This window comes from Manis javanica, chromosome 12 (assembly GCF_040802235.1).
Source record: "Manis javanica isolate MJ-LG chromosome 12, MJ_LKY, whole genome shotgun sequence".
NCBI classification, from domain to species: Eukaryota; Metazoa; Chordata; class Mammalia; order Pholidota; family Manidae; genus Manis; species Manis javanica.
The window spans coordinates 591,334-606,230 of record NC_133167.1 but is presented as its reverse complement, the minus strand read 5'-3'; the positions used below and the strand labels follow the sequence as shown (position 1 = coordinate 606,230).

At 53.2% G+C, this 14,897-nt stretch overlaps 1 protein-coding gene across 4 annotated transcripts in view; it reads right to left on the bottom strand.

Annotated features, from left to right (window-relative positions):
* Positions 1-47: 47 nt before the first annotated feature.
* The window catches only part of PASK (PAS domain containing serine/threonine kinase), a 38,281-nt gene continuing 23,431 nt past the window's right edge, over positions 48-14,897 (bottom strand). Inside the window, exons 12-19 of one of the 4 annotated variants that reach the window (XM_073217796.1) lie at positions 14,596-14,763; positions 12,093-12,191; positions 10,152-10,277; positions 9,935-10,069; positions 6,857-7,056; positions 2,828-2,961; positions 1,170-1,316; positions 48-610 (exon numbers count right to left, since the gene is read on the bottom strand). In XM_073217796.1, the coding sequence (XP_073073897.1) occupies positions 492-610; positions 1,170-1,316; positions 2,828-2,961; positions 6,857-7,056; positions 9,935-10,069; positions 10,152-10,277; positions 12,093-12,191; positions 14,596-14,763 (1,128 nt within the window). In that variant the 3' untranslated portion in view covers positions 48-491. Of the gene's footprint in view, positions 611-1,031; positions 1,317-2,827; positions 2,962-6,856; positions 7,057-7,534; positions 7,677-9,934; positions 10,070-10,151; positions 10,278-12,092; positions 12,192-14,595; positions 14,764-14,897 lie in introns of those variants that run through there. The other 3 variants (XM_073217795.1, XM_073217797.1, XR_012123354.1) reach the window with 3 other exon arrangements.

The following is a 14,897-nucleotide window of genomic DNA, read 5'->3' as shown; positions in this document are numbered from 1 at the left end:
TGCTTCCCACACCAGCATCGTGGAAGAATGCATACAGTCCAAGCAGGTAAATATTTACTAACAAAACTGCTTTAATTTGGAAGGAGTTCAAAAAAATAAATTAATGAAATAGTCTGGCCATCGGGCTAACCAGTGCTACAAATTCCACATATCAGATGGGCATATACAAAGTCAAGAAACAACAACACATGCATATAAACAAAAGAAAATTAAAAGCATCTAATGTGCCTTTCAGTTCACAAATTAAAAGCCTTCTCACAGTACAAAACTCAGCTTGACACTAGAATGCTTTTTCAAGGTCATGGAAAAATGAATTCCAAGTATATTTCATAACCTAAACAACAGTATCAGGAGCCTTTGTTTTAGCATTTAGCAAACTTGCATATGAGTTTTTAGAAAGTGAACTGGGCCCAATTCTTGAGACTTTACTTCTCTGAGTGAAAACAAAATGATTCCTAGCAGAGTGAAGAAAAGCAGCGGGAAGCTGGTGCTCAGCTCCCCTCATGGGCCTCCCTGGGGCACGAGGCCCTGCACTGCCCCGGGGAATGGGCCACTTCACTCAGGCTCCTGTTCTCCATCTCCAGACTCACAGTGGACAGAACTCTGCTTTCTGAAGAAAGAAGAGGATAATGTATCACATGCTAACAACACAAATTTCTAAAATGCCTCCCTCTGGAAGAGTTCCTATGAGCAAAAGACATCAGAGAGACACCTCGGAACCATCCGGCAATGTTCTAGAGTTCCCAGACCCTGCCGAGGTGCTTCAGGGACTCTGTGCCCAGAACCATCAACACCAGCTTGGTCGGCCCGCTCTGAGCAGCAGTGACCAGACAACCAGGCTGCTGGAGCCTCGCCTGAAAAGCCAGGGGCCCCCCCAAGCTCCCCACTCACAGAGCACTGCACTCACTGTGGCCTTACCTCCCCTTCAGCCTGCTCAGACCATGGCCAGCTGTCCTTCTCAGGCCCTCCACCCCCAGCTCCTGCCCCCTTCTGTGGGTACCTCCTTGTCAGGGGTTCCCACAGCTGCTCACCCACTTTAGAAGGCCCAGAGCCAAGCTCTGAACCCCAGTGGTGTTCAGGTATCTCTGGAACAGAAGCAAGCCCTATTTGTTTCACAGATGACATGCCAGCTATGGGCCCTGACGTGGTGCACAGGCCACACCTCTTACCTGGCTTGTTTACTTGACACACCTCATCCCATGTGTAGTCAGCCAGGTTAACGGGCTGCGTCACCCAAGGGTCTGTCGCCAGCTTCTCCAAGGTGGTGCGCTGCTCGGGGACAGGCTGCAGCAGCCCAGATATGAGGTTCATGAGATCTGCGGGACATAAAGCCCTGTGGTGGGCATGTGGCCAGAAGACCAATAGTAGGTCTGAGGTCAAGAGGAGCGCACATCAGAACTACAGGTCCTGGGTCCACCCCTTTACTGGGTGGGGGATAGCCTGGGAACTTCCATGTTCAGCTGGCACCCCAGGGAGCTGGCATACAGGCGCAGCTGTGCTTTTTGGAGGCTGCAGAGTCTGTGCCTTGGAACGACGGCTGGCGTTGGGGGCCTGGCCTTGCTCACTTAACCAACATGTGGTGCTTCCCAACCATGGCCTATTCTCAGGCTCTGGCTGTGCAGAGCTGGGAATGACACATGGTTCTCATGACAGGGACGGGAGGGAGGTGGCCGGCAGCCCAGTCCCCAGATGGTCCCCAAGGAAGGAAGCACGAGCTCCAAGAGCTGCAGCCTTGAGTCCGGACCTGGGTCCCATTTCTTCTAACATGGGTGTCACCTCAGCCAGGGCTGCTCTGGGCCTTACTGTCCCAGCAGAGTGTCCAGCAGCCTCGTGAGGGAGCACCTGGAAGAGCTTTTGGGAGTGGCTGCAGGAGGCATGATTCCACAGGAATCCCGAACTTCAGCAAAGCTCTAAGAATCCCTGCTAGGCTGCTCTGGACTACCACGTGTCCCCCACTTCCTGTGTGGAAGCCCGGGCCCCCACGTGACGGCACCGGGAGGTGAGCTCTTTGGAGGCAGTCAGGGTTAGAAGGGTCACGTGGCAGGGACAGCGCCTTCCCCAGGAGAGCCATCGGTGAGCTCGCGCCCCCTCACCACCACGCGAGGACCCGAGGAGGAGGCCCCAGCAGCACCGCGTCTCCCAGCACCCTGATCCAGACCCACAGACCCCAGACGTGGGCAGCTCGTGTCTGTGCTCAGCCCCATCAGTGGGGCTCTGGAACGGCAGCCCGGCCCGACCAAGATGGGCCTCTGACTTGAGCAGAGACTCCACAGCACAGGCTTCACGCATGGGGACCTTTGCTGCCTCACCACTTAGAAGGATGAATGACTACCGTGGGGTCACAGGACGTCACAACTGGGAGGGACCCAGAAACTGGGGCCCCCCCGAGGCCTTTCTGGCCGCCAAGCCCAGTCCCGCCTCCCCCGCGGGCCTACACTTCAGATGCCTGCCAGAACTCGTGGCCGCGAGGGAAGCCAAGCTCACGTCACTGCCTCCCGGGGAGCCTGTGGTGGGTCAGAAACTCCCAGACTTCCCAGAGCCGCCAGGGGGCCGAGTCCCTCCACTGCCCCCGAGGGATGAGTTTCTGACCAGAATGCGAGGTCTTGTAGCCACTGCCACAGCCACTAACATCTCCCTCTCAGAAGAGGGTCCCGCACCCTAAGGAAAAGTCTCAAAAAAACAAGATTATCTTAATGTTTTAGTCATCTTCAAATTATCCCGTGTCCAGATCAAAATACTGGGCAGTTTCAGTGTGGACAGGGGTGCTTAGACAGGAAGCAGGCAGGTGCCGGGCTGCCGGCGGCTCACCACCTGTGCCCACACTCACCTTCCGACACCAGGAACGGGGGGTTCACGGCAGCTGCCATGGTCTCCTCCACCTCGCAGAAGGGGTTCTCCTCAAAGACGAGTGTGTACAGCGTCACTCCCAGCGACCACATCTCTAGCTCTGGCCCCCTGTACCTGCGAGGGGGCGGAGGAGGCACTCGGAGGGGGCTGCTCAGCCAGCCCAGCCCCCACGTCACCCGGGAGTGGCTCCCAGTGAGTCTGCCACACTCAACCACATCCTCACACACTCAACGTCCAGCACATCGGCCCCCCTGCCGGCCACACGCTGGGGAGGGAGGGGGAAAGCACAGCCATGGGGCTCAGGCAGCCAACCAGAGGACAGGACGCACGGCATGTGGAGGCAGGGCAGGGCTTCCTGGAGGAGGTGGGGAGCAGCACAGTGGGGCAGAGTACTTCCAGGCCCCACAGGAGCTCAGCTCACCAGGACCACAGGGAGCCTCCACAGTACCAAGACAGAGCGGTGTGCCCTTCAGAAAGAATGGCCCAGGTGACTCATGAAGGGTGCTCGAGGTGAGACTGGCACAGGCGAGAGCTCCTCACGGATAAAGTGAGGGGTGGCAGCAGGGACAGAGCAGCGTGGGCGAGAAGGCACGGAGCGGTCCAGGCAGCCAGGTGAGAAGGCGCAGGGCCATCCGGGCAGCCGGGCAAGGGAGGCACGCTGTGGGGAGGCCCTGGGGCACACTGTTCTGATTTCTTGTCAACACCCTCATCCCAACTACCACTTATTGGGCTCCTATGAGATGCCCACACTCTGCCAGGCATTTACCTGGTTCAATCCTAAACCTCACAACAACTGGCAAGAGAAACATCACCTCCACTTATGTAGAAGCAGCTGCTGCCCGGCGGGGCCGGGCCCGTTATACACCCGTGCTTCCCCAGGCAGCTGGGCGCTTGGGTCTGGAGCTCCTGGCCAGAGAGCAGCTCTAGGAACCCGAGACATTTCACCAGACCTCGAATTCAGACAAGGTGGCCGCGAGGAGCTGGTGAGTGAGAAGAACCCTGGGCAGAGCCTCTGAAGGGGCCGCAGAGAGGCTGGGGATGCCAGGGGGCAGAAAGCTAGGATGGGGCCACAGGGGAGGGGAAGGGCAGGGATAGATGGGAGGGTAGGAGAGGGTCAGGAGGGGGCACCAGGAGGGCAGACCTCAGAGAACTGAGGGGATAAAAGGCTGCAGGAGCTCAAGCAAGAAAAGCAGATTCAGCACTTTCTGTTTTGTGTTGTTTCTGTTTTGGAGAGAGATTCCAAGAATTCTGGAGGCTGAAGAGAAAAACCCAACAGAGCACAACAGGGGTCAGCAGACTTTCTTCATAAAAGGCCAGAGAGTGAACATTTCGGGCCCAGGGTCCACGACAGGCCTATCGCCCCTACTCCACTCTGCTGGGCAGTATGAAAGCAGCCAGACGCTGTGTGAGCAACCAGCATGGCTGTTTTCCAATAAAACTACTTATAAAAACAAGTGGTAAATTCAGATGGCCAACAGGCACATGAAAAGATGGTCCACATCGCTAATCATCAGAGAAATGCAAATTAAAACCACAATGAGATATCACCTCACACCAGTAAGGATGGCCAGCACCCAAAAGACAAACAACAACAAATCCTGGCGAGGTTGTGGAGAAAGGGGAACCCTCCTACACTGCTGGTGGGAATGTAAACTAGTTCAACGATTATGGAAAGCAATATGGAGGTTCCTCAAAAAACTCAAAATAGACTTACCATTTGACTCAGGAATTCCACTCCTATGAATTTACTCTAAGAACGCAGCAGCCCAGTTTGAAAAAGACAGATGCACCCCTATGTTTATGGCAGCACTATTTACAATAGCCAAGAAATGGAAGCAACCTAAGTGTCCATCAGTAGATGAATGGATAAAGAAGCTGTGGTACATATACACAGTGGAATACTATTCAGCCATAAGAAGAAAACAAATCCTACCACCACTTGCAACAACATGGATGGAGCTAGAGGGTATTATGCTCAGTGAAATAAGCCAGGCAGAGAAAGACAAATGCCAAATGATTTCACTCATCTGTGGAGTGTAAGAACATAGTAAAAACTGAAGGAACAAAGCAGCAGCAGACTCACAGAACCCAAGAATGGACTAAGTTACCAAAGGAAAAGGGACTGGGGAGGATGGGTAGGAAGGGAGGGACAAGGGGAATAAGGGGCATTATGATTAGCACACATAACGTAGGGAGGGTCACGGGGAAGGCAGTACAACACAAAGACAAGTAGTGACTCTATAGCATCTTACTACGCTGATGGACAGTGACTGTAATGGGGTGTGTGGTGGGGACTTGATAATGGGGGGAATCTAGTAACCATAATGCTGCTCATGTGATTGCATATTAATGACACACACACAAAAAAAAAAAAACAAGTGGTGGCCTGGCTTTGGCCAGGAGCCACAACTTACTGACCCCGGCAGAGAAGGACAAAGAACCAATGAGGGGGACGCAGAGCTCCTGAGGGTGGGATCCAGAGTCAGAGCCCAGGAGACCTGCCTGAGAACCAGTGTAGCGGGGAGAGCATGCAGGGTGCACACCTGTAGGCCGGTGGGGGAGAGGGGGCAGAGGCACCCCAGAGGGGGAGGGCGGGTGGCCGGTGGGTGGTCACCAGGGTCATATGCACCCCTACGTTTGCAAGGTCATCAGAGCTCGCAAAGGCATAGACGTGCTCCCAGCCCACACTGTGGGAGCTTCGCAGCCCAGGGGCAAGGGTGGGGGCAGGGAAGCCCACGCAGCACACATCATGGTCCTGTGGACAGTGAACATGCAGTCTCAATCTCACACCAATGACCTGATGGCCTCACAGGACAGGAGAGCGGCCACTGGCACTCTGGATACCATGGTTAAGGTAACTGCATCTTAAAGGAAACTCCGAGGCCCTTGCTAGGCTCTGCCCCTCCAGTCTTTCACACTGTCTAATGGCTCTGGATGTGCACAGAGATGGGGCCCAGCACCCTGCTTATGGGGGCCGGAGGGCCTGCAGCCTTCAGGTCCCAGTTCTGGAATGAAGGGTGGCTGGAGCCTCTGACACCAGCACAGAGCGATTTCTCCAAGAGCCAAGACTCATCACAGGGAGAGCATGGCTGCAAGCGAATGCTCTGCACTCAGGCTGCCTGAGGTCAAATCCAGCTCCGACCAGATACACCCGAGCCCCACACACCTGTCACATGAGAACACGACCAAGTGGAGGGGGCACGGGGTGTGGCCCGGCACAGCAGGAACAGCAGCAAAGGTGCACGTGGCGCCCTGGCAGCCAGACTCTCTGACCATGAGCCCTCTGGCAGGGACATCAACTACACCTCTCTCAACTATGAATGGATGGGACAGGAAAATATTTGTGGTCTGGGTCTGACCTTGTAAGTCCATTCTGTACATGTACAGACAGACAGAAATTCGTGCAAGGAGAAAGAGCACAGAACCATTTCATTTCACTCAAGCCGCACCGGTGTGTGAGCAGCCGTCAGCGCGTGTCCTCTCACATCGTCTCCTCTCTAAGGTTCTCTGGGACAGGCCTGCCCGGCCCAGCTCAGCCTCAGACGTCAGCGGCGCCTCCAGTGAGGAGCGCCAGCTTCAGTGTGGACGCCCTGCCTTGGTACTTTTCTACTGCTTCATTTCCTGTACGGCTAGCCCTACAATATTTACTGGAATAGATGTTATTCTTGTCTTCAAAATAAATAAACCACACAGAAAAATGCCCATCATGCATTTGAGGAATCCCAACTTTGGCCCTTTTATCTCTCTATCGTCATTTTCTTAACTCTTAATTATGTAAAACACCTAACAACAGTTGATCAAATATAATGAACCCCTGTATCCACCACCCAGCTTCCTGTGGCCAATCTTTCTTTGCCTGCCTGTCCACTTATTTTCTAAAACATACTTTATCACTCAACACCCTCGTCAGAAAGAGGCATGCACTAATACCATTTCCCACCTAAAGTGCGTCCAGTCACAGGGCCCACAGGGATGGGAAGCAGGCTGCATGCAGCATGCGAATACATACGGGTTTCCCAGGAGGACTTCAGGAGCACAGTACTCAGTCGTCCCACAGAAGGTGTAGAACAGCTTGTCCTTCTCCAAGTAGGCAGCAGAGCCGAAGTCTATGAGCTTGATCGTAAAGTCCTCAGCGATCACGATGTTCTCGTCCTTGATGTCCCGATGGATAATGTTCTTGGAGCGCAGGTATCCCACCGCCGACACCAGCTGAAATCAGGCCACAGGGGACTTTTTAAAAAAGCAATACAAGTAAAACATGTATTTAAAATAAGGATAAACAAGAAGAAAGCAATTATCTAACTCATAATGCATAGGTGACAGCAAAGAACTCAGATGTTGTAGGCCGGGGGCAGTGGAAGCGACTGGCAGTGGGGTGCTCACCACGGCCAATGCACACCCTGCCAACAGGGCAGCAGGAGTCCGTGACCCCTGCAGTTCATCATTATTATCATTATTATGGTTTGTGATAAGGACACATAACATGAGCTCTACTCTCTCAGCAAACCTCTAGGAGACCGCGCTGCACTGTCAGCAGTGGGAACCGTCTCCTGGACTCACTCATCTCACTTGACTGAAACTTTGCTCTCCCACAACACCCCCTTTCTCCCTCCCCCAAATAAATATATGATGCTTAAGTTCTGTCTGTGGGCTACTGAAGAAATCCTCCCAGTGGACATTCACTCACCCCTCCACACACACCACAGCCATCCTGGAAGGGAGGTACAGAGACCACAGGCAGCAGGGACAAAGCCACGTGGCAGGCACTCACATGGGTGCAGGTCAGGCGGGCGCGGGCAGTGGGCCCGGAGAAAGCCTGAGCGTGACACCTGCAGTTCACAAGGAGGGAAAGTGCTCGAGGCCTCAGAGGCAGAGCTGAGAGCAGAAGCCGAGTCTGCAAACCCTGCCCCAGGACCGGAGCAGCTTCTCAGAGAGAAGCACAGCAGCTGCGGTACCTTCCCCGATGTGTGCGGGATTCTCTCCCATGTGGACTTAAAGCAGCTCCCCTGGAAATGGGCTTCATTTCAACAAGCCAGGTGCACAAGTGCTGCTCGGAAAGAGCAAAGCCACTACAGTCAGCGGGGCCTGGGAAGGCCCCACCGCACGGCTGATGTCACGGATCAACAATGGTGGGCTTTCAGTTCAGCTCACCCAGGATCGGTAAATTCCCTGACCACTTCCACAGTTGGGACACAACTCTACCAACTCGGGCCATGACTTCACAAATATCAGTCATTTTGATCATTAGTGATAACATTGCATTTATAGATGAGTACCTTCTAATCAGAAGCCATAATTAATGGTGGGTTAACTCAGCTAAACTAATTAGCTTGTAATTAACAAGTAAATATGTATTTAAATACACATATATGCAAACATTCATAGTTAAGTATTTATAAACACCTTTATATATGCATGCACTGCACATATACATACATACTCATGTGCATACGTGTGCATTGTGCATGTACTTACATACTCACATGTACATAAACATACATCATACATGTGCATACACATTTACATACATATCAGAGTCCAGTCGGGAAACAAACCACACATTAATCTGAATGTGGAAAATTTCATCAAGGTTTATTAACTAGTACCAAGGGGTTAACCACAAAGGGGTGAAGAGAACCTGAGCCCAGAAGAGAGGCCACTCTTCCTGCAGGCCCCCCAGCACCTGCTATACTGGAGAGCTGTCTGCTGAGCAGGCCCTAATGGATTCGGAGCAGAGAGGCACTGCACTGAGAAACGGCTCTATGTATACATAAATTTGTATATGGCAATACAGTTCTGTAAAGCTGCAATTCTGATTTACATTACATGTAAATACATGTGATAACTAACACTTATTATGTATGTAAATCTACAAAAAAGCTGTAGATACTTGGTACAAAATTGTGAAGTACAGAACAATACTGGTGCCTGTCAGTAGCCCCTGAATCACCGACAGGCAGCAGCTTTTAACAAGTAACTGCTGTTGTGACGTCATACAGACACTGTTCGCCATGATTTCAGAAACACGACTTTCCCATGAACTAAACAGACGGGTAGGTAACCTTCCACCACAGGAAGGCAGAGCGCGACACTCTCTGGGCAGAACCACAATGCCTCAGACTTACAAGCAGGGGCCTGAGACACTGTCAGAACTTGTGAGAGTTGCAGCTCTGAGGAAGAAATGCCAACTTATGGAAGCTGCATTAGAAATCAAGTCATCTCCAGGAAATAATCAAAGAGCTAATCTGTGAACTGTTCATATCCCCCCTTCCAGGTATTCCTCCATTCTTTCCAGGGAGCTAGGAACAGTCTTGGATTCGGGACCACCTTCTCTTTAAAACTCAAAATAAGAATGATCGTCTCCTCTCCACCTCCTGCCCCGATGTCCCTCTCTCCCAGGACGCCTTTCTTTTTTACTAATCACTCTCCCAATTCTGTAATAAGTGGATGAAGATCCGTACATGAATAGACATGAAAAAGACCAAAACAAAACACACTGTAAAATTAATTGTCAGAATCCCCATATTTGCTGATAACTTTAATTAGCTGAACAGCTGCCACTCACTGAGATTCACTACATGCTGGACATGGTGCTGCCCTGCAGCCTCCAGGGGACCTACGATTGGCCCTGTGACCTCTGGGGGCCTGTGATTCGGCCCTGGCAGCCTTGAGTCCCCACAGCCTGATCACATGGTGCTATGTGGTCCCTGCTACAGGCCAGCACGGATTTCTGGGGGTGCACAAGGATTCGGATCAAACGCACAGGTCCGAAAGCCCAGTCTGTCAGCTTTGATGGCTAATTTTTGCAATAGGTATGGGTACTTTATGTATACAAATCAACTTCAAGTACTAAACACACCACCCCGATCATTCCAGGATGGTACCTGGCCTCAGATATGTGTCTTAGTATGTATCTTACTCCATAACATCAAAAACCTGAAGGTTAGACCCAGCTCACAGTGAGGACTGGGTATGCACCCCTGGTCTCTGCAGCCTCCAGGACTGGGTATGCACCCCTGGTCTCTGCAGCCTCCAGGACATAGCGCCCAAGTAAACCACACCCACCAGCACATCTCCAGCCACTCACTTGCCGGAAGATGTAACTCGCCAGGGGCTCATCGAGGCTGGGATGGCGGTCAATGAATGCAAAGAGGTCCAGGCCAGAGCCATGCTTCTCCATCACTAGCTGAAAGAATCCTTGGTTTTCAAATACATCCAACACCTGGCAAGAGACAAAAGTACCACATGTAAGAACTCCTCACAGAGCGAGGTAAGGGCCTCAATGACAAGCAAACAGAGCCCACCTTGATGATATTGGTATGCTCCACCTTGGACAGAATTGCAATCTCCAAGGTAACTCTCCCAAGTCTGGGGTCCTCAATCCAACAGTCCTCCAAAACCTTGTCCTTCTTAATAAACTTTACCACCACCTATGAGGAAAGCAGAGGGAGAAGTAACTGGTGCCATGGAGCCTGGCACCCACTGCTGGCTCGGCAGCAGGCAGGACCCCCACATTCCCCTCCCCGTCGCCCCAGGGACCTGGGAGAAGAAACCTAATGACAGAGGGCAAAACACGAGGCGACAGGGAGGCACGTCTGAGCTGGGAGAAATGCTCAGCAGGCCTGTGCGTCCCATAGGAGGCGGGCTGAACACCGGAAGAGCCAGGGAGGTGGGGGTGCAGCAGGAAAGAGGCCCTGAGACTGCAGAGTGGTGCCCCAGCACCCCACAACACCCCCCTTTCTCAGCTGAGTCCTGGATGTCCTGGCTGAAAACTGAAACAAGGGGCCTAAGATCTAGAAACATGTTTGAAGCTGTCATTCACCTTGATTCTGAGAACTGATAAGACAGTTCACAAGACTGATGGACACAAGATAAAAATAAGAAAAATGATGATACCAAAATTAACGATAGTCAATTAGAAAGTGAATAGAAAAAAGATACCATTTAGTCACTGAACATAAGCTCATCACTCAACAGAACACAGGCCCAGGGTGAGAGCCAGCACAGGGTATGAGCAGCACCCCGGTGAGAGGGGGCTGAGGGCCCGCCTTCTACGCTTCAGCAAGAGGCCTAAACAGTGGCCCGGAGGCACAGTCTGTGCAGAGGGCAGACAGCCCACCACACACACCGAGGAGGTAGCAGAGGTGCCGGACTACAGGCAGGAGGCTTCCTGGGAGGGTTTCTGCTGGAGAAGCTTCTGAGCAAGGGCCCTGGGGTAGGTGCGGCAGTGGGCAGGGGAGCTGGCAGGTGCACACAGATGCCAGGAGCACCCACAGTCCCCAACCACCCCCACACGATGCAGGGGAGGAGGGTGAAGGCCTAGGGACCAGCATGTGGGTGGTGATAGGTGGGCCAGTTCTGAAGATCCCTAAAAGGGAAGGTCACCGTGATCTGACAGGCCAGACAAGAAATGGGAGGGAAAACAAGGTGTGAGGGTAGATGCAGGAGAAGATCCAAGGAACCGAGGCAGGAGGCTGCCATCGACAGGGAGAGTGACAGCAACGTGGGGACAGAGCACAGGGAGCCGGTGGGGGGGGTTGACGGAGAGAGACGGGGACAGAGCGTGGGGACAGAGCACGGGGAGCCAGGGGGTGACAGAGAGGGACGGGGACAGAGGGTGGGGACAGAGCACGGGGAGGGGGGGTGTGAGGGAGGGGGAGGGGGAGAGAGCGTGGGGACAGAGCCCAGGGAGCCGGGGGGGGGGGAGGGGATGATGGAGAGGGACGGGGACACAGCGTGGGGACAGAGCACGGGGAGCCGGGGGTGGGGGGATGATGGAGAGGGATGGGGACAGAGCGTGGGGACAGAGCCCAGGGAGCCAGGGGATGATGGAGAGGGACGGGGACAGAGCGTGGGGACAGAGCCCAGGGAGCGAGGGGATGATGGAGAGGGACGGGGACAGAGCGTGGGGACAGAGCACAGGGAGCCGGGGGATGATGGAGAGGGACGGGGACAGAGCGTGGGGACAGAGCCCAGGGAGCCAGGGGATGATGGAGAGGGACGGGGACAGAGCGTGGGGACAGAGCACAGGGAGCCGGGGGATGATGGAGAGGGACGGGGACAGAGCGTGGGGACAGAGCACAGGGAGCCGGGGGATGATGGAGAGGGACGGGGACAGAGCGTGGGGACAGAGCCCAGGGAGCCGGGGGATGATGGAGAGGGACGGGGACAGAGCGTGGGGACAGAGCACGGGGAGCCGGCCGGGAGGAGCTGGCTCTGGCATGAGTTCGAGTTCGGAGGCTTACAGGAGAGACGGCCGCCGCCTTCAGGCTTCGGAGGCAGACTGCAGAGGGTGCGCGGAGAAGGAGGACCGCCCGCACGAGCACCAGCGCCCACCTGAGGAGCTTCAGAAGACAGTTCAGAGCCAGAGGAAAGGGTTAACAGCACAAAAGAATGGAATTCTCCTGAGGTAAGGAAAGCTGTACACGTTCACACCAAAGTCTTACCAAGTATGAAGCAAGAACCCCCACACATAGAAATACATGCTGGTAAAATTTCTGAAGCCCAAAGATTAAAAATAAAAAATAAAAAATAAACAGAAAGAAAACCCTTAGGTTGCTGGTAGGAAAATTTACTTCGAAATAATGCTAATGGATAAAATGTGAGAGGGAAAAAAATGGTACATCACCACCAAAATATGAGGGAAAAATAAACACCTTTTAACGCATATAAGGACGCAAAGTGTGATGCCCATGCATTCTTCCTAGAAAACCCCATAAACATATTCCAGCAGATGAATAATAAACAAGGAGAAGAAACCAGATGTAAAAATAAGAGAATCAACAAGAGAAAGACAAGACTTGTACAATACAAACTATAAAACATTGTTCAAAGAAATCAAAGACAGTGCAACAAATAGAGGATGCCCCATGTTCGCAGGCCACAGGAAGGACAGTGTCACGATGCAGCGGCCCCCAGACTGACCCCAGACTCAAGCACAGGGACCGCTCTGCCCCGTGGAGCCCGATGTGGTCCCCGCAAGCAAGATACCCACTGATCAGTTGCTTTACTGCACAATGTATCGGCCTGGCAATATTCAGATTGTCATCTTTGGTTTCTGAAAGGCAGACATATGTGTGCTTCTTTTTAAACCAAGGGAAATTGGGGCTTCTTTCTTCTTCCTTCAGGTATCAGGTCTAAGGAAATCCTAGAGCCCACCCGATTCCTGACTCAAACCACGAATGGGAAGAGGTAACAACACGAGCTTCAGAATCAGACTCTTAAGAACACATAACACAAGAGCAGCAAATGTCAGAACCTTTAGGATGTGACCCAAGTGGACAAAGAAAACCCACGACCATGAACATGTTTATTAAGTAATAACTTAAAAAATATTAACTCAGTCTGCTAAGCTAGAAAAATAGCAAAATTAACTCACAGGAAGTATAAGAAAGGAAACTTATAGAAAACCAAAAAAATAGCTGATGCCTGGAACAGACAATTCTTTGGACGTAAGTGGCCACAGACATTGATGTGCACGTACCACGTGGCCGGTGTGCCACAGCCTTGCCTGCCCTGCAGCCTCACATGGTCACAGACACCACCACGCACATACGTGGCCGGTGTGCCACAGCCTTGCCTGCCCTGCAGCCTCACGTGGTCACAGACACCACCACGCATGTACCATGTGGCCAGTGTGCCACAGCCCCGCCTGCCCTGCAGCCTTACATAACTCTGACATTAAAAAAAAAAAGAAAAAACTCATGTATGAATATAAATGAAAAAAGTCCCAGATAAAAATATTAACACAGCAAACTCAGCAATGCAGTACAAGAACTATAACATAATCAAGGTGGGTTCTACAGAGGTAAGTTGATCAGTGTCATTCATTGTATTAATATAACAAATATGAGGATATGGTCACCTCAATAGAAATGACATTTCATAACTCAACATTCACTCTTTTAAAAAAACTTTACTGAGCTGAAAATAAAACAAAATATCCTCAAACAGAAGGTGTCCATCAAGATATAAAAGCAGCATTGTCATCGACAGGCACAGGGGCCCTGGCCACATGCCTGTTACTGACCATGGCTCTGCGGGTCCTGTGGCCAGCGTGGCAGGGAAGGCAAAGGGGTGAGGAGGACGGACAGCAGGGAGGAGGGACAAACCGTCCCTGCAGGCAGGGGAACCATCATCGGTCCATACGGTCAGAGAGGACCCGTGAGAATCAGAGCCATGGGACTCCAGTGCAGATGCACGTCGCCCCCGGCTCACAGCTTCGGTAAGCCCTAGTGGTGAGTGGTGCAGGGGACAGAGGCACACACAGGGCCTCCCGGGAATGGCAGGCCAGGATACGGACTCCCGGGCTGTCCGACAGCACTCGCAGGGTCAGGCAGCCCGTCACCATATCAGTTCCCCAATCAGAAATGCCCCAGCAACGACAGGTCCCATCCCACAGCGGGTGGGGGAGGGAGAGACGGCGAGGCCTGAGGCTCCTTTGGAAGAGGAACAGTGCGGATGGCTGTGGAGCTGAGACACAGGAAGGCCCCTTGCAGGGAGCCAGCTGGAAACTAAGATGTCAGCCCCTGGGTGCATTACAGGGGGGAGTCTGCCGGTGCCCTGGCGGGGAGCACAGGGCAGCCAGGGGTGAATGTGCGCACTGTTCCTGACCCAGGCTGTGTGCTTGGTGCTGGGCAGGGGCCTCCTACCCTAATTCGACGGTCCCAGAGTTCAGACACAAAGGGACTGAAGGCATGGAGCCACGTGACGTGGGACCCAGCCCCCTCCTCTCCATGAGCCCCGTACCTCCTTATCCTCCTCCTTGTCCAGCGCAGTCCACACAAAGCCGAAAGCCCCACAGCCCAGGGGGCTCAGCGTGCTGTACTTGTGGGTGTATGCACCCTCACAGGCCACCAGCCCCTCCAGCTCGATGGCCTTGGGAGGCTCCTCAAACCAGGGTTTGGTTCCGAGCATCTGCAAATGCACAGGAAGGTCCGAGGGAGCGCAGGCAGCCATACAGGGCAGGAGGCCGTGGGCACGCAGGCCCCGTGGGCGCAGCACCTACCCTGAGCTGCCTTTCCCCACCCCCTGTGCCTGAGAGTGCCCGG